General features: G+C 35.4%; 1 protein-coding gene across 55 annotated transcripts in view; it reads right to left on the bottom strand.

Annotated features, from left to right (window-relative positions):
- arvcfb (ARVCF delta catenin family member b) overlaps positions 1-19,011 on the bottom strand; it is a 428,020-nt gene that overhangs the window by 132,119 nt on the left and 276,890 nt on the right. For 34 of the 55 annotated variants that reach the window (XM_087252467.1, XM_087252461.1, XM_087252465.1 and 31 more), the window contains 1 exon segment: positions 6,028-6,186. In XM_087252467.1, the coding sequence (XP_087108593.1) occupies positions 6,028-6,153 (126 nt within the window). In that variant the 5' untranslated portion in view covers positions 6,154-6,186. 55 annotated transcript variants of the gene reach the window in all.

The raw sequence follows: 19,011 nt of genomic DNA on the forward strand, positions 1-19,011 counted from the left end.
ATGACCCTCTATACACTGTGCAGGTATATGCTATAGACTTATGTTATGCACTTATACAATCAAATGAGTGTTGAGTTTAGTGTCGTCCCAAATAAAACACTAACGATTTTTTTTAGTAAACAGAAATTAAAACCGTTTTCCAGGCATCATTTAAAGGTTGCCAAATCAAGGAAAAATTTTAAAATGACCAAATAAATTACTACCAATTTACTACCAAAAATACTTCCAAATAGTTTTGCTTGCACAATCCAAAATAAATAAAGTAATCCAACTTTTAGCTCTGCCCCTTCTGCCGTGTGTGTTATGCTCTTATTTTTTAATGATTGAATAAGTGTATCATCCAGCTGTTAAAAGTGCACTTGTTCTTTTATGATTCTAGTTTTTAATTTTATTTTTAGTGTAAATCCATTACATTAAATATCACAAAATGGCATGGAATAGTGCACAAGTATGCAATTTGTGATACAGATATTACAGATACAGCTACTCAGAATGCACGATGGATCTAAAGTGGTGTTGCACGATACTGCGGTAATGCGCGACACAGCACAACATGGTCCAATGCAAGAAATACATGGCCAGCAGGGGGCAGTTTGTAACATAGTGAACATACTGAATTGATATACTGTAGCAGCCAGAGCATGTGAGTGGAGCTGAGCTAAGCTCAGATCCCGCACCGACATAAAATTTCTCCAGTAGGCTTACTCAAAAAAATTTTTTTGAAACTAAAAAATCTTAAATAATTGTCTAAAATTAACTCACTTTGATAAAATACGTTTCTCTTCCATAGCGGCATTCTGTCTTGTGCTTTTTCCTTTCAGTACAGTTTTTTTAATTAAATTTTAATAGGCTTTCAATAAGTGATCAACTGTGTATTTTATAGCCTATTTATTTAGGCAGCTGTGTGTGTGTTATCTTATACTATAATTTAACTGACTGTTAGCCTATTTTAAACTAGGAGCTCTGAACATAATTTGAATTACAAATTCACTTTATAAGTTATACTATAACAATTTATTATGAAATGAAAAAAATCGTTCCTGAAATAGTCCTACTAAATCTATGAAACAAAAGAATTAACTTACAAATTTATACATGGCATTTAAGCCTGCATCGAACAGATTTTAAAATTGATTTTAAATTAAAGTTATAATATGTCGGCTAGTTTAAGAGATCTATTCTAAACACGAGTCGTGAACTTGTCTGCATGAAGAATTTCTCATTGCTTCACAATAGAGCTGTGCGATTAATCGAAATCGAATCGCAATCGCGATTTGAAACATTGCGATTACCTAATCACAAGAGGCTGTGATATGAAATATATATATATATATTGTATATATATATTGAAATATGTAATTTCCTCTGATCATAGCAAATGCGTGACTGCCATCTGTGTGTGATAGTCTTGCTATCCAACTGAGCAATGAGTGTCTTGCTAAAGTCAACTGAAAGAGTCTCCAGTGACACTCTATCCAGTAGCAAGCAACAGCAAAGTACAATTTCAGAGTTGTTTCAGCCATGTTAGTTTGTTGAGTGTTCTGTATTTTTACAATTAAATAGATTTTTGTTTTTATAATAAGCTACACTTTATCTCCCTAATTTGAGTTCAAATAGTTTTACAGAAAGGTAAGGTCATTTTATTTGTTTACTGTTTGCTCTAGAGAAAATGAGGGTTTCATTTCTAAATATTAAAAAATTTGAATATTTGTTTAAGAAAGTTAATATCTTTTCAATTGCTTTTTTAACTAACACTCACTGCATTTTATACAAATTATTGAGCTGAAGCTTGACTACAAAATTAAATCGCAAATTTAAAAAAAAGCACAATATCTGTTAAAACAATATCGCAATTAAATATTTTCGCCAAAGTGCACAGTCCTACTTCAGAATACAAAATAATATTGTAAAAACTGCTAAGAGGGCATGCGCTGCGTAAAAGTTATGCTGGATAAGTTGGCGGTTCATTCTGCTTTGGCAACCCCTGATGAATAAAGGGACTAAGCCAAAGAAAAATGAATGAATGAAAAACGGCTGAGGTCAATATTATTAGCCCCCTTAAGAAATTGTTTTCTTCGACTGGCTACAGAACAAACCACTGTTGTCCAATGACTTGTCTAAATACTTGCCTAGTTAACCTACGGCTTAAAATTGTGCTTTTTTCCATCTGAACAATGGTATCTTGCAAAAAAACTAGTAATTTAGTTTATACTGTCATTATGGCAAAGACAAAATAAATTAGTCATTACAAATCAGGGATTAAAACGGTTAAGCTTTAAAATGTGTTGAGAAAATATTCCTAAATTAACGTCACTTGGAAAATATTTGAAAATGTATTTCAATTTCACAGAAGATTGTATAGTTATTTAGTCTTCAACTGTAAGTAACAAATAAATAACCTGTTAAATGTTTTTTTTTCAATGAAACTTCATAAAATAACCTTAATAAATAATTACATACACTTAAAAATCTGCATTTTGTGACTCCTTTAATATCATTCAGTGACTAGCTACAGCATATTTACATACAGTACAGTATGTTTTTCCTCAGCACAGTAAGTTTTTCCTCAGTTCAAAAAATGCAGTGTTTATGTGCATGGTAATCTCTGTTTAGTTCACGTGTATTCAAAACAAAAGTTCTGTGTGCACACAGTGAGTAACATTCAGTGTCAACATTTCCATGACAAGCCATCAGCGCACCTGTCATAGTCGCTAATTAGCAGTGTGACATACCGCATCTAACATTATGGCAAAACCGCATCTTCTCATTAACTCTGCTCATTCAGTTGACATAACCATAGCCTCATCAGGAATGCATTAAACAATAATAATAACAGAAATAATAATACATTTAAACAAAAAAAAATTCCTTGCTATTATTTTAAAAAAAGGTAAAATATTTATAAGAATTTGCAAGGGGTGAGTAGATGTATGGGCAAGACTGTAGCAGTAAAGGGTGTTAAGAGGTGACTGCTCAGCCAATCGAAGCTTTATGCAGTGATTTCACACCAGCGCTGCAATGCTGTGCATTGTTGAGCTTCAATGGGCACAAATAATGGTGACTGACAAGAGGCGTGTGTGAGAAAGCGTATGTGAGGGAGAGATTTTAACTCACCTTCATATTAGTCACATTGTCCTTTTAGGAACAACAAAACAAAAGCAAAGGCGTATCAAGAGTGTGTGACTTTCAAAAGTACAACATACCTGCAAACAGATGGATCTATACAGCCCTATTGTTATTACATAGAAAGGTTTTTATTGAATTTTAGGAGTAAAACTGTTCAGGTTTTTGAAGTCTAACACATTCAAGTCATTTATTAGTAACTCTGGTATAAAAGAGCTGAGCTGTAAATGATAAATAAGTACCGGTATGTCATGTTAATCCCTTTGTCTCATCACTAAACAGGTGATTGGGTAAAATAGAACACCAGATTGATCTGGAAGCAATTGACTAACAGTACTGTAACCTAAACCAACATGGCCCACTAATCTGGACAAAAGGCTTTTTGCTAGTGTTGTTATTTTAATTGTTTGAAAATCCATTAACTAAAATAACTAAAAGAGGTGAGACAAAAATATTAGAAAATAATATATTAAAAATAAATAAATATTGACTTGTGAACTAACTAAAACAATTAAAGTTTAGCGTTATTTTAAAAATAACAATTTTTTTTTTTTACTAAAATAGTTTTATTCAGAACTATTTAAAAACAAAACTAATAAAAACGTAAAAAAGGCACAAACAATTACTAAAACTAAAATGACAAACATAAACAATAGCAAAATAAACAAACATTAAAACAGGACAGTACTAATACTAAAATAACACTGATTTATATACACTGAAATGTAAAATCCTGGGTTCCATACAAGCAATTTGTGTTATAAATTAACTTTTGATTGAATATACCGTCAAACAAATAATTTGTCCCTCCAAAAAACTCAAGAGATGTCATTTCAGCTCATTTTTAAATACGCAGTTTGAACAAACATCTTTTTTTGAGTGTAACCACACATTTTTCTATTATGTAAAATATCCCTAATATTAATAATTTGTACTATAATTGTACATACAATGCATGAATAACTTGAGTAAATTCTAACATAACATTTATGTTGCGTTTAGTATCAAATACCTCATCTCTTATGCTGGGACCCAACATACATAGAACATTATCATCGTGTCACTCGCTCTAATTTACTCAAGATGTTTTTTTACATCGAGTGGAATTTTTGAAAGTACACAGCTATTGAGGCAAATTCTGTGAGTTCACTCCAAAATCATCACACCATCACGGATTACAAGTTTGCATTGAAACTGTATGTAATTTTCTTGCATACATTTGAAGTCAGAATTATTAGCTACCCTGTATGTTTTTTCCCCAATGTCTGTTTAACGGATTAAAGATTGTTTTCAACATATTTCTAAACATAATAGTTTTAATAACTCATTTCTAATAACTGATTTATTCTATCTTTGTCATGATGACAGTACATAATATTTTACTAGATATTTTTCAACATACTAGTATTCAGCTTAAGCTTAAGCTAGTATTAAATTAAGTCCAATTTAAAGGCTTAACTACGTTAATTAGACAAGTTAAGCAGGTCGCACACCAGAAGCGGCGCTCGGCGGCGTGCCGCGCAGCGCCACGCAGCGCCATGCATTTTAGAATTCTAAACATAGGTTTCTATCAGGATGCACACACCGGCGCCGCGAGTCGGCGGCGCCCCGCGACGGCTCAGGACGCAGTTCATTTTTCAGCCGCGCCACAGAGCGCCATCTGATTAGTTTCATGTTAAATATCATTCGAATGTGCGCGTCTGGTGTGCGATACTTTAAACTGTCCTGTGCGCGCCGTGTCGCGGCGCCGAGTGGCGCTTCTGGTGTGCGACCTGCTTTAGTGTAATTAGGCAAGTCTGTAGCTATGTTTTTATCTATTTTTATGCACATTTTGAATATGCGCAAGAAAAAAATCGGTTGTTGGAAACGACAAGATTTGCATCAATTTTGAAAATGTTCATAAATGTTTTATTTGATAAGAAAACATGGCATAAACTATGATGGAAACACTTTTAACAAACAAATTCCACCATGAGCATTAAAAAAAAGTCATGAAATTGAAGTGATTTTGTGATGATAAAAATGTGTGAATGGGCAAACCAGCAGGCTGAGCACATTGTAAAACATCTGAAATGTTGCTTTGGTCATTCTGAAACGCCTTAACCATTTCAGTATTAGTGTTATATTTTTAATAACCTCCAGAACTGTCAAGAGCGTCTGTGCTCTGCGTCTTATGGCTTCAACGCCACCAAGTGTTCATTGCGTGTTGGCATTGTCTTTTGAGAAGTAATTTATTAAATAAAGAAAAGTTTTGCTCAGCTCCTCCAACCCCAGCAAATTTTCTTTTTACTGTTGATATTTGGCGCCAGTTAATCAGGAAGTGACTATTTTGTTCTCTTTGACTCGTTGGATGGAAACGCTGCTTTATTCGAACGCCTTTTATGAGATATTCAAATTTTACGCATAAATTTAATTCACATTTTCGGATGGAAACATAGCTAGTGTATAAGAATTGTTTGTTCTGTAGACCATCAAAAATATATAGTTTAAGTATGCTAATAATGTTGACCTTAAAATGGTTTTTAAAAAATTAAAAACTGCTTTTATTCTAGCCAAAATAAAACAAATAAGTCTTTCTCCAGAAGAGAAAACATTGTAGGAAATACTGTAAAAAAATCCTTGCTCTGTTAAACAGCATTTGGAAAATATTTGAAAAAGAAATACAATTATAGGAGGGCTAATCATTTTGAATTCATCTGTAAATACTTAAATTTGCATTTGGAATGAACCCAGCATAAGAGGGGGACGATTCTCTTTAAAGAACATGCTTGTCAGATATCCAGAATGAGCACTTTTGTGTATTGCCATCCTTATTACCATCACCTATCATAAACATAATATATAAACAACTGTATTTTTAAATCATACATCCCTTCTGAATGTGTCACTTATAAGGATGAATACCTTAGTCTCTGTGCGGCGTGTTGTCCCGTCCTCAGAGGTGACCACAGACACATGCGAGGTGGGTGTGCCGGGGTCCTCCTCTATGGTCACGGTCTCCTCCACCACCTCCTGTGGCTCCTGCATCATGGCCAAAGAGGTCTGGTTACTGGGGCTCTGCTCCTGCGGGACAGGCAAAGGGCAGTGGTTCAAGGTCAGAGGTCACAGCTGTGGGATTAGCTGGGCGTTCTAGAAAAGCTTTTTAAGATTTGAATAATAGATGAGGAAGGATTTACACTTTGATAATTATTTGGAGTTGTAAGAAAGCAATTGTATTCTCAATAACTGACTTGAGCAGGCACATAAAGTTAGGACTTGCATGATTCAGTGCAGTGTGTTCTGGTTTGGTCTCGTTTTAAAGCGATAAGACTCGTGAATTGGGTGAGTTAATGATTTGATTCAGCCTGACAGTAGCAACATCTGTTCTTGAATCAGCTCACTGAAGCAAATCAAAGTGACACACTCACACAGTTTTTCAGCGATGTCCATCTCAAAATCAAAACAAGTTGGAAAAAAATTAATAAAAAAAAGTTTGTGGTTATCTAACACCAACACTTTATATTCTATTCTTTCATATCACAAATAACTTTGCTTTAACTTTCTAATTCTAACACACTTTACAATGAGGTTGCATTAGTTACTATCAGTTAATGCATTTATTAACAAACTAACAATGAACAATACATTTATTACAATATTTGTTCATATAGTAGTAGTTAAAAGTGCAGTAGGTCTTCAGAAACCTTTTTATTGTGCTGCTTGAAAGTCTCTTCACTTTCCAATAGTACAGATTGAAGTAAAGGATCTAAATGTATTGATATGTATTTTTATATTCTGGGTAAGGCATAAAACTATAAAATGTTCATCCAATTAAAGAATGTTGGAACGATAATTCCCATTATTCTGATAAGTAGCCCAAATTGTCTGTCAACAAATGTAGATTTGTACATCTGTGCACCCATTCATCCAGATCTGTTGTTTGTGTGTGCACGCATTCACTTGTAAACGTGAGAGAGAGAGTGGCACCGGTAAAAACACTTGATGAATCAAAACTTTAAAATCCTGAATAATACTGGAGTTACTTTTGCACGCTGGAGGAAGGATGACTTTAGACAGGTAATGTAATGTTTTAAAACCCTTTTAGTCACGCAAAGCTTACAGTATGTAGATTTTGTTGTTATGAAGGGTTATATGCACAGAAGTGTTGTTCAGCCACTGAAATCTTCCAGCGGAAGATTCATGTGACTATTTTCTGATTCATAAGGGACCTTTTACAGCATCAGTAATGTGGATTTTTATTTAGTTTAACAACAAAACAAAAGTAAATAGAGGTATTCCGCCTAGCCTGCTTTACTGAGCTAAAGTTGGTTTTATATTCCCACTGCTTCATTTTAAAACAATGAGAATGTCACGCTCCTTATATTGTTTACCATGCTACTTTGAATATTCTGTCTGAAATAGCATGCAAGTATGGGTTAGTAATAAGTGTAATTCCTGCACGCCACCAGCCAACCACTAAGCATACGGTAGTCACTTTAGGACAAAGTGTGTAAGAAAGTAAGAACAGCGTTCACTGCGAGCATTAAAAATACTGCACATTATGTTTTGTTTGCTACACAACATGCTAGATATAATACAGTTTTTGTTCATAATTGTACTATTATAGAGTACTATAAAGTTTTCTAACTGGAGAATGACATGAACTAGTGAGTTGTCTACTGTCATCTTTACGGTGCACGTTCATGATATTATGAGGCGTGGCTTTGGATGGCAGTGAAGAGACTATTTTAAAGAAGTTATGCTAACGGTTAGCATTTATTCAGATCATCTACTGCACCTTTAATGTTAGTTAATGAAAATACAGTTGTTCACTATTTAACTCATGGTGCATTAACTATTGTTAACAAGCATGAAACTGGATGTTAACAATGCATAAGTAAATGTTGAATGTTGATTAATAAATGCTTTACAAGCATTGTTTATCGTTCATGTTAGTAAATACATTAACTCATTCATTCATTTTCTTGTCGGCTTAGTCCCTTTATTAATCTGGGGTCGCCACAGCGGAATGAACCGTCAACTTATCCAGCAAGTTTTTACGCAGTGGACGCCCTTCCAGCCGCAACCCATCTCTCGGAAACATCCACACACACATTCACACACACACACTCATACACTACGGACAATTTTGCCTACCCAATTCACCTGTACCACATGTCTTTGGACTGTGGGGGAAACCAGAGCACCCTGAGGAAACCCACGCGAAGGCAGGGAGAACATGCAAACTCCACACAGAAATGACAACTGAGCCGAGGTTCGAACCAGTGACCTTCTTGCTGTGAGGCGACAGCACTACCTACTGCGCAACTGCCTCGCCCTTTGCATTAACTAATGAAACCTTTATGCAAAGTGTGACCCACTCTTTTATTAATTCTATATCATGTAAAAATTATATTATGTTATAAAAAAAACTCATATATATATTACTAAGAATCTTTTTCAATTTCTTTTTAAATCTTACTCAATGGTCTTCAAAAAATTTTATGTTTTTCACTTTTATATTGTTTTATACTATATTCTGTATGGTATATAAACCATTCTGAAATAAAATTAAATAAAAAGATTTAATAAAGATAAAATAAAAAGTAAAATAAAACACTACTACTACTACTACTAATAATAATAATAATATAAATAAAATAAAATCAAAATTAATTAAAAATAATACAATTAACTTAGGCAGCAATTAAATTAAATTAAATTAAAATCTAAATTGATTAAAAATAATACAATAAAATTAAATTAGGCAGCAGTTAAATGAAATTAAATTTGAGAGTTGAATCTTCTGGGTACAATGATAAAAGACAGCTCAACTCAGCTAAAGCTTCAGAAACAAGAACAAGAACCCTCTTGAGACCTCATGTCATCAGCCAAGATGGCAAATAAACCACCAACAAACAAACAAACAATCAAAAATAAAATGTGTCCTGAAGCTACGCTACTATAGTAAATGAAAATATAAAGCAAATGTAGATGAGGCAACAGTAAAACACTACAAATGACACAGAAAACAATACAGGTACAATCAGTTATGGGGGAAAACAATGTGTGTCTGTGTGGTCCTGGTATTCATCACATTATGGGGACTAAATCTCCAAAGTAATACCAGTAATATTTTGTGGGGTTATTTGTTTTGTTGTTGTAATGATATTGATCTCTGAAGAAAATGGCTTATAAATCATGCATAATTAAGTATTATGAATATGTAAAAATGCAGAATGTTTTCTGATGGCTAGATTAAGTGGCAGGGTTAAGAGTACAGAACATACAGTCTGTACAGTGTAAAAATCATTATGTCTATGGGACGACCTAATAAAAATGAAAACATGCGTGAGTGTGTCTGTGTGGCAGCACCACAGGAGGGCTGATGAGGGACGATGTTAAAGGCAGCCATTTGTTTTCCATCAATCTTTGAATGCATTAACGAGCAGGCAGTTTTTCATTGATTAGCATAGCGAAAGGCTTTAAAGTCTGCGGCAGGCCAAATTGATCCGTAGCCCGTCTCGCTAATCATTGACTGCAAGCCTTTCATGTGTCAGTATCATTTCTCTGCGTTGGCAGCCAGAGCGACTGCCCGTCCAGCATCAGAAGCACCTTCTTCCAAGAGAAACTGAAGGCGAGAGAAACTTTTTCTTCCTTCTGGAGGGATTTCCTTTTAATTGTTCCTTTAATTGGCCTAGGACACGAGCGTCAGTATTTGAATGGATAGAAAGCGATGATTGATGAGGATCAAAACATCTCATCTGAAGTGCCTCACTCCTAATAGTGGAGCGCCACATGGATTATGCAGGCGCACCGCACAGAAACAAAGCTTTGATTAACTTTCTGACAGCCCAGAAGCGGACTTGAACAGAATTCAATATGAGAAAGTAATGAGAGACTTTTTAAGAGCCTATTAGCACCCATGTGAAAGCACAGATAAATATGCCTCTTTTCAACATGGATTTTTAAATGGGAACTGTGATGTTACTTGAGAAATGGACACTGAATATATCTGTTTTTAATGACATTTAGTTAATAAGAAATGAATCTTGGCTCTGTTGGTTGCATATATACTGGCAGCCTGGAGGAGCAAATATGCAAACCCCTATTTTTAGTATTCATGATATTATAGAAACTCATAAGTTCTTGAAAATGTCCACTCTCTGTAAATCATAGCATTTACACTTGCTCGATTTTTAAGATCTAGGGAGTGCGAAATCGAAAGCTGTGAAGACTAAAACAAATTCCAAAAGAAGATAAATATTTCAAAAGCAAAGAAACGGGTTGGAATATATCTATGATGCCTCTGGAGACATTATTGGTTGAATTATCGTGAAATGGAAGCTACATCAAACCACATAGATGCTGTCTAGAAAAGGTCATCCCATAAAACCCTCAGCTTAGAGGAGGAGGAAACTCTTGGGAGCATCTTCAGAGAGGCCAACCATCACTTTGTGGGATCTACCGATTTCAGAAGCTCAAAAGAACGCTGTTTAAGGCAAATAAGTGTCAAAAGATGGATACAGTAAATTGCCGTATCTCTCTCCTGTATCCAAAGATAACACATATAGTGCATATTTGGCTTGTTATGCAATAAACTTATCTATGTTATGTATTAGGTTACCAGCTCAACTGATTCCGTCATAATTTATTCACTCTTCACTTGTTCCAAACTGGTTTGAGTTTCTTGTTTCTGTCAGAACATATTTTAAAAGATGTTGGAAACTTGTAATCATTGACTTTTATCGCGTTTGCTTTTCTACAGTTCTTAATTTGGATCAGTTTTGTCCTTCAAACCTGATTTACTGCATTCTTGATGTTAGCAGTGAAGAATTCCATCGTAACCTGTGGGGTTTGGATGAAATGCAGCTGTCCTGTGCAATCGATGCATAGTTTAGCAAGATTTAGCATGCCATAGGTTACGCTAGCACTGCAAAGTGAAGCTTTGAACTCGGAGTACTGCCTCGCCACCTCAGCAGACATGTCCAGGAAAATGAGAATGGCCACACTGTTGAATTCCAAAGAGCCTCGTTCGCGACTTTCAAATTAAGTTCTTTGATTTGATAATGGTGGAGATGGACAAGCATATGCCTAGTATATGCATTCGGATGAGTTTTTTGGCTGACGTGATGAGCGCGGTCAATTTGTAGAGGTTTCTCAAAGGCATTATGTCCGAAAGTTTTAATAAAGAGTGATATCATGAACATAACTGGACTTTGACCCTCTAATCCCTCTGGTATTCAAATGTTCTTCAGATTTTGCATATGCAAGCGGTTATCAAAATCATCCACTTTGAGTTTAAGGAAGCCGTTTTCTTTTTTTAATGCATTGCATAGTGCCTTGATCGCTGTCAAGCGGTCGCCCGAGTCATTAAGTGTCCACAATCTTCTAAGCTTGTAATGAAAGGTTTGATTGCAACGTGGACACAGCAGAATGAAGCTTGGATAAACATTCAGTCGTTCAGTTCAAATGTTGACACTTCCGTGCGAATGGTGGGTGTAATTATCTTCTTCAAAGAAGCAGGTGTTAGCTCATCCTTCCTCGGTGAAGCGTTAGCATTAGCTGTCTGTTCGCCTCCTCTTTTAGCCAACATTTCAGCGATATTTCGTCCAGTTTGTTTTTCTTACTATAGATGTCAATGGTTTCAGGTTTTTAAAAATATCTTCGTTTGAGAAAAAAAGGAACTCGTAAAAGTTTTGAGTCACTTGAATCAATGTGAATCAAATTCTATTTACAGAAACTTACTTTAAATAAAGCATGGTTGTAGGTGTCAGACAGAAACTGCAAATCTACACATTTAACCTTGAAGCAGATGAACTACAGTAAGCAAAAGACCACACATGACCTCCACTAAAAACTAAAAAGTATATGCTAAAATATGATCAGACTCAAGAAAATTTAATAAAAGATTGCCTGGTTCTATGAGTCTTGATTTCCGCTGTCACATTCTTAGGCCAGGGTCAGAATTTGGCATAAATAACATGAAAGTAGATCCAACCTGTTCTGTATATACAGTTCAGGCTGCTGGTGAAAGCTTATTGGAATGGAGATATATTCTTGGCACACATTTTGCAATTTTTACCAACATTACTTAAATACCACAGCATTATGGTGGAACATGTCCACCCCTTTATGGTCACAGTGGGTCTATCTTGTGACGGCTGGATAACAAACCATTCCACAAAAATCAAATGATCTCAAACGGGTCTCTTGAACACGTCAATGAGTTCACTATTCTCAAATATCCTGCATAGTCACTGGATCTCCAATCCAATAAAGCACCATTGGGATGTGGTGAAACCAAAGATTTACATCATGGATGTTCAGCCAACAAATCTGCAGCAGCTTTGAGATGCTATCATGTTAATATGGATGAAAATCTCTAAAGAATGTTTCCAGTCTCGACTTGAATCAATAGCAGTTAAGTCTGGGCGGTCAAAACTGGTACACTGTAAAACCCAACAGTCAACTTTATCAAATGAAATGAGTGAAGTTAACTCAACATTGACTGAAGGTCAATCCTACTCATTTGTAAAGAGTTTTGAACTCAGTGTTGAAGGTATTGAGTTAATTAATTACCTCATTACTTCAACTTAAATGGAGTAAGTACACAGTACTCATATAGATTAGTTTAACTCTAACAGTTTGTAGCAATCGGTTTTCTCAAACTGCTTGAGTTGCCTTAACTTATTCGGTTTTACAGTACTCAGTTGGTTTGAGTTCTCTTCATTTATTGGGTTTTACTGTGCTCAATTTGCTTTGTTTACTCAAAGGGATTAAGTTCACAGTACAAATTAGGATTAGTTGTTGAACTTAAATGGTGTGTTGCAATTGGTTTCCTCAAATGATTTGAGTTACCTTAACCTTTTGGGTTTTAAAGTGTACTAGCAAGTGACTGGTGAGTACATATATACAGTATAGCATAAAAAATCTGTTTTGCTACAAAGTCTCCACACATTTTAAACCTTATGATAAGCACAATGCCACTACTCACCCAAATGGGAACCCTTATAGAAATATACAAAAGCAAAATGAGACCTATGGGAGAAGAACTGGACCAGATCCAAGTTGTTTACAGTACAAAAACAAACTTTTGACCATGACATCAATACCTTTCAGGAATCATACTGAATGTGAAACAGATTCTTGCTCACCAACCATCCATGAAGTTTGTTTCTCCAGCATGAATTCCCCTAAAATGATGGGGTAAAAACCCACAAAGAAAGAAATCCCTCAGAACTCCTGTGTCCAATTTTTAGTGTGTGTAAAAAAAGAAAGAAAGTCTCCTCAGTCAGCCGGACAGAGATATAGCCCTAGGGCAGGTTGAGGATTTTGCCAGCCGTCTCAGCATCATTCAGTGGTGTCTTTATCATGGATGATCCACGCCGCATGGGGGGAAATCTGCAGCCACAGATAGCAGCTTTGCCTCCATGACAGCTATTACACAGGTGAACTCCTGAACCTAGCGTCGCGTTTGTGTGTTCACTTGCTTTGCATGTCTCTCAGAAATCACAAAGTAGTTTCTAGGCAGCCTTAAAAAATGAGTATCGTTTAATGTGGTCTAATTTTAGAGAGAAAGAACACCCACAATTTCCAGAAAGACTTTAGATTGACGCTAATTATAAACATGTGAAGCTTGTCTAATACATTAATCATAGGTTTCTTTACACTTCTTTCTTAGTTACGCATGTAGAAAAAGCTTTAACACACGAGAGTCTCTGAGCATTGAGCAAAGCATCAATGCTGTGAGAGAATCGTGTGTTTCTTAGCAACATGCCGAGTACCAATTGTTAACAAAGGACTTTTTTTAAAAACAAGTTTGAGGGAAAAAACGAGGAAGCAGTTCACCTAGATTTCCGTAGATTAGAGGCCTTTTATGAGCATTATATCATGTTTCAAAACCTCTTGTGTTGAATCTACACATAATTAAAGGTTTGGTAATTGCACAGCTTGAGTTCTTACGCAGAAGAAATGCCAGGTGGGTTTTAATTTCATCCTTTTTTTCTGGTAAAGAGCGATTCTGAGGTGTGCGAGATAAGCATCAGTCTTCCACAATTGCAAATTGAGACAGAGCTGGAGAAGATAAGGTGAACCAAATAGAGCAGATAGGCAAATGAGAAAAAATGATTGGCAATTAAAAAGCTTCTGAATAGTGGAGTCACTCTGCTATCAGGCATGTCCCCTGATTCACACAGGATAAAAAAGACCACCCGCCTGTGCAAAAGTAGAGAGCGTGGCGTTTGAGCTCTCCACACTACACATATCAAACACAACAACCTTCTAATGCCTGTCTAATTTTGTTCTAAGGGTGTGATCATTTTTTTCTCCTTTAATGCGTAGAAATATGCAAAATGCGTTAAGCCAATCAGATACATATTTTCTAGAATACTACAAATTCAAATATACAGTATTACTCATATTATATATCTATATATCTATATATCTATAAATATATATATATATATATATATATATATATATATATATATATATATATATATATATATATATATATATATATATATATATATATATATATATATATATATGTGTGTGTGTGTGTGTTCACCTTCTATATTCATTCATTTCCTTCAGCTTAGTCCCTTATTTATCAGGGGTTTCCACAGTGGAATAACCTGCCAAATATTACAGCATATGTTTTATGCAGCAGATGCCCTTCCAGCCATAACCCAGCACTGAGAAACTTCCATACACTCTCGCATTTACTCTAGCATTTTGTTTATCCTTTTCACCTATGGCACATGTCTTTGGACTATGGGGGAAACCTGAGTACCCAGAGTAAACCTACGCCAACACGGGAAGAACATGCAAACTCAACACAGAAATGCCAACTAATCCAGCCGGGACTTGAACTAGCGACCTTCTTGCTGTGAGGTAACAACTACTTTCTATATTATAAAGGCAGTAAATAATATCTTACGCATAGTCTGATTTTTTTAAATTCTTTTTTAATACACAATCACAATCTACTACTAACCTTGGCTATTGATAAAAACTTTGCATCACGCAAGATTTTATTGTTGTCTGAACACAACAAACGTGTGCAAAAACACATGTCCTGCTGCTAGAAAATGTGTGACCAACATAAACAATTGGCTCAATTTTTTGAAACACATTTAAAATCATCGGACTGAATTGAATCGTCATCTTAAATTAAAAATAAAAGTCATTGGCCTTCATTAGAGCTTAGATCAGGCCCAAAAAATGAAACCCGACCCTACCCAAGCCTGTGCATCTTGTGTCCGAGCCCAACCGGGTACGAAACGAACTGTAATTATGAGCCTAAGTCGATTTAAACCAGACAATTTTTTAATACGTGGGCCGTTATAACAGATTTTCTCAACTACAATACTCCGTTGCTTTAACTACGAAAATGAGTGTAGATTAATTATCTTAATAAATAATGCAACAAGGACGAAGTATGTATACTGCATTGTTTGTTTTTTTGGAATGGGCTGTCAATCTGCTTTATAGTTTGGTTCATTATAAAAAGTCCCCATTTTTTGCTATCACCTCTTTCACACCACACGCGCGAGCAGAACGTGAGCAGCACAGACTTTTTTTGTGTTTTGGTTAACAGATTAGAGCTTTCATACCTCATGCAAAAGTATCGCTTCAGCAAGAAGTGTAAGCAGAGTGTCAGTTTGCTGCTTGGTCTATTTTTTCGACTGCTCACGCTCAATTAAAGCGACAGTGCATTGTTAATGACCAAAAACACATTAATGACAGTAAAAAGTAGCAATTTTACCCAGTAAATGTATTAATAAGATCCACAGATTTTAATGCACCGTTTCAGCTCTACTCTCTCCAGCCTGCGCTTGTGGTGTGAATGTGTGCCAGTGGAGAAGATGTTGTTGCAGGAGCTAAAGAGCTGCTGCGCATGACTTGTGCAACTTTGTAGACCTACGCATGTTGCTTAGGCCAACTTTGCTAAAATATTCTTAATATTTTTTTCTAATTATGGTTTGGTTTTCCATACAATTTAACAAATTAAATAAGGACTAAAACAAACGCCAATGCTTGATCGTTAACAGTGTAAATCTAAGCGAAAGTTTTGCAGGCTGTTTACAAAGTGTATACTGTAAACTAGCCTTTCATTCTGCGACTCACCGAATGAGACACATTTTCTTCCGTTTCATTTGTGTCGGATTAATAGTCTCATAACCGTTCACACAGGGAGCGAAGCATCATCAACTAACTTAATATCACTCTGGAGAAGGTCAGCAAGATACAGAGGAGATTAGTTTTTCGCGCTTCCACTTTGTTCATTACAGCCGCCATGCATCACCTGGGCCGCAGCCTCACCGTCAGTAATGCATCTCTCGCCCCGGCTAACAGGATTTCAGTCAGACCTCACGACAGCAATCATCGCTAAGATCTTACACAATTAATCCCTCTGCCAAGAGCGTTTGTATAACCTTGGGTCATAAGAGTTTCCCATCAACCTGCTACTTTTCCCGCATCCATCTTCATGACCGAGAGTCACACTCGCCATGCCAGGATGTGACAGCGAGCCGAAATTAGCTTTTAGTTCACTGCGCTGTACTTGTGCAAAATTGAGCAAATAAATCAGACAATTTGGAAAACAAATAACTGAGAAGAGGGCACAGGATCTACTCCATTGGGCTGCCCGGGGATGGAGAGTGGAAGTCAAATGGAGGAGGGTAATTGGATAGAGGGGACACACAATCAGTGACAAGAGAGAGCAGCTCCAGTCAAAGTGCAGCCTACTTGTGGAACTTTTACTCTGCATTTAAGGATGCAAAATATTAAGTTAAACCTTGAATAACTACAAAAATGAGCTGAAACCTGATTATATTATTAAAATAAGTTAAAGTAACATAAATACATATGTTGTCATGACTTTTTGTTATAATTTTTTAGTGTATGTAGTTTCCATGTTCTACGACACTTGCTCCTGCTACTTGCAACAGTGCTACTGTGTGGTCATATTAACGCTGGTGAAGCAATGCCTCTTTTTCACTGCCAATAAAATTTTACTGTCAGAATTTTTTTTTAAATAAGTATAGTTCAAGTTGTTGAATTAATGAATTAATTCCTGAAAAAGTCTTACAAAATTACTTCATCACAATAACAAAGCGTTTTTAGCCTTAGTTTTTGGCCAAGCACATTCAGATTTTTCTGTTATAAATGTTTCCCTGCTCACTATTTTGGGGGTTTTAAAAAAAGTGTACAGCGGGTAGTAACTGGGACCTTTTTAGTATTACGTCTGCTTACAGTCTATGTGATATCCAATGCGCAAAGTTTATTTTGCTAGTGTACATTTTTATTTTTTAGGTGAACAATTAACTTAATCCATTTAAAAAAGTTTGCTTTTGCATTTGGAGTGGCGGTTCTTCTTTGTTGATGTCAGTTTGATGATTTCAGCCTCAATATTCTTAACCACAACACTCTCACCATTAGTTTGCTATGAGGGAATGATGCACAAAAAAAAAGCTCCGCCCCCTACTCAATTTTCATTTTTAGTTGAAAGTTCATTAACATAATCAAATAAAAGTCAAGTTCACGCAGACTTTAAATTCTAAATTGAGCTGTACCCATACTAAAAAGTGGTGTGTAAAACTACCCAGCAGGCACGGAAAGTCAACATGATGTCAGATTGACATTTTACCCCAATGTCGTGGGATGTTGCATTTTCTTGGGAAATAAAAATCGTTTTGACGTCAAAACTCGACATCAGGTCGATGTCAATGTACAACATCAGACAGACATTATATTTTAGTTACTTTCCAATGCAACCTAAAAACAACAAAATATCAACGTCTTACAGCTTCACATTGCTTGGATGTTACCAATATGACGTCTATCAGATCTTAGATTTTGGTTGTTATACCTGACTAATAAATGTTAGTATTTGGGGTCAATATGGTATTGGTTTAAGATGTCGGCTCAACATTGGATTTTGGTCACTTTTCGACATAACCTAAAATCACCAAAATATTATTAGACGTCAAAAAAACATTGTTCTTGGTCACCTAAATAACATGATCACCCAAATCTAACTTAATATTACCATCTTATGACTGTGTGTCTGCTGGGTACATGCATCGCTAAACTTGCGACATAAGACACCAGACTCAGTAGATTTTGGTATCAGCCACCAAAGGATCATTGAATGAACACAACTGAATAATCCACTTGTTAAGTGTGACATCACGCAAAGCAGCTTCCGGGTCCTATCGCTCTATCAAACTGTATGAGGAGACTCATCAAATGGTAATAATAAACGTTTACAAAGCGATTTAAGACTTTTGAAAATCAGGATCACAATATACATATATTTCCATGCCTAATATCAAATGGCCAGAAAGTGATTTAGTTTTTTTATAAATTGTTAAAATATTGGTGTCTGCGATGCAGCAAGTGCAGAGACTGTTGTGTACACCATGGTTTTATATAAAATTTATAAACAAATAGGAGTATGACAAGGCGCTCTCTCCACGAAACGAGACAAGACACGAAATTGGGTTCATGAGAACAAGATGAGATGAGATTTTTACCCTATTTTCAAGAAATCTACAATGATAAAATATCTGAATGGAAAATGGTCTTTTATTCAAATGAAAAAAAACAAAAAACAAAATTGCAAAAACTGCAAAACTATTCAGGTGATTTTTTTTTTAGACAACCTATAATGAATGTTATTTTACTTCTATTTAATTACATTCTATGCAGTGAAGGACATGCAAACACTGCAAAATAATTTGCTAATATATTAATGGAAAATAATGTTTATATATAATTTTTTAATATTAGCTCAACATTTGGTAATATATAAATGGAAAACAGATTTTGATGCAACTGAAAAAAACAAAAATAAAATAATAATAATAATAAAAAATATTACAAAATGCTAAACAATTT

The sequence above is a fragment of the Danio rerio genome, chromosome 5 (assembly GCF_052040795.2).
Source record: "Danio rerio strain M-AB ecotype USA chromosome 5, GRCz13ab, whole genome shotgun sequence".
NCBI lineage: Eukaryota > Metazoa > Chordata > Actinopteri > Cypriniformes > Danionidae > Danio > Danio rerio.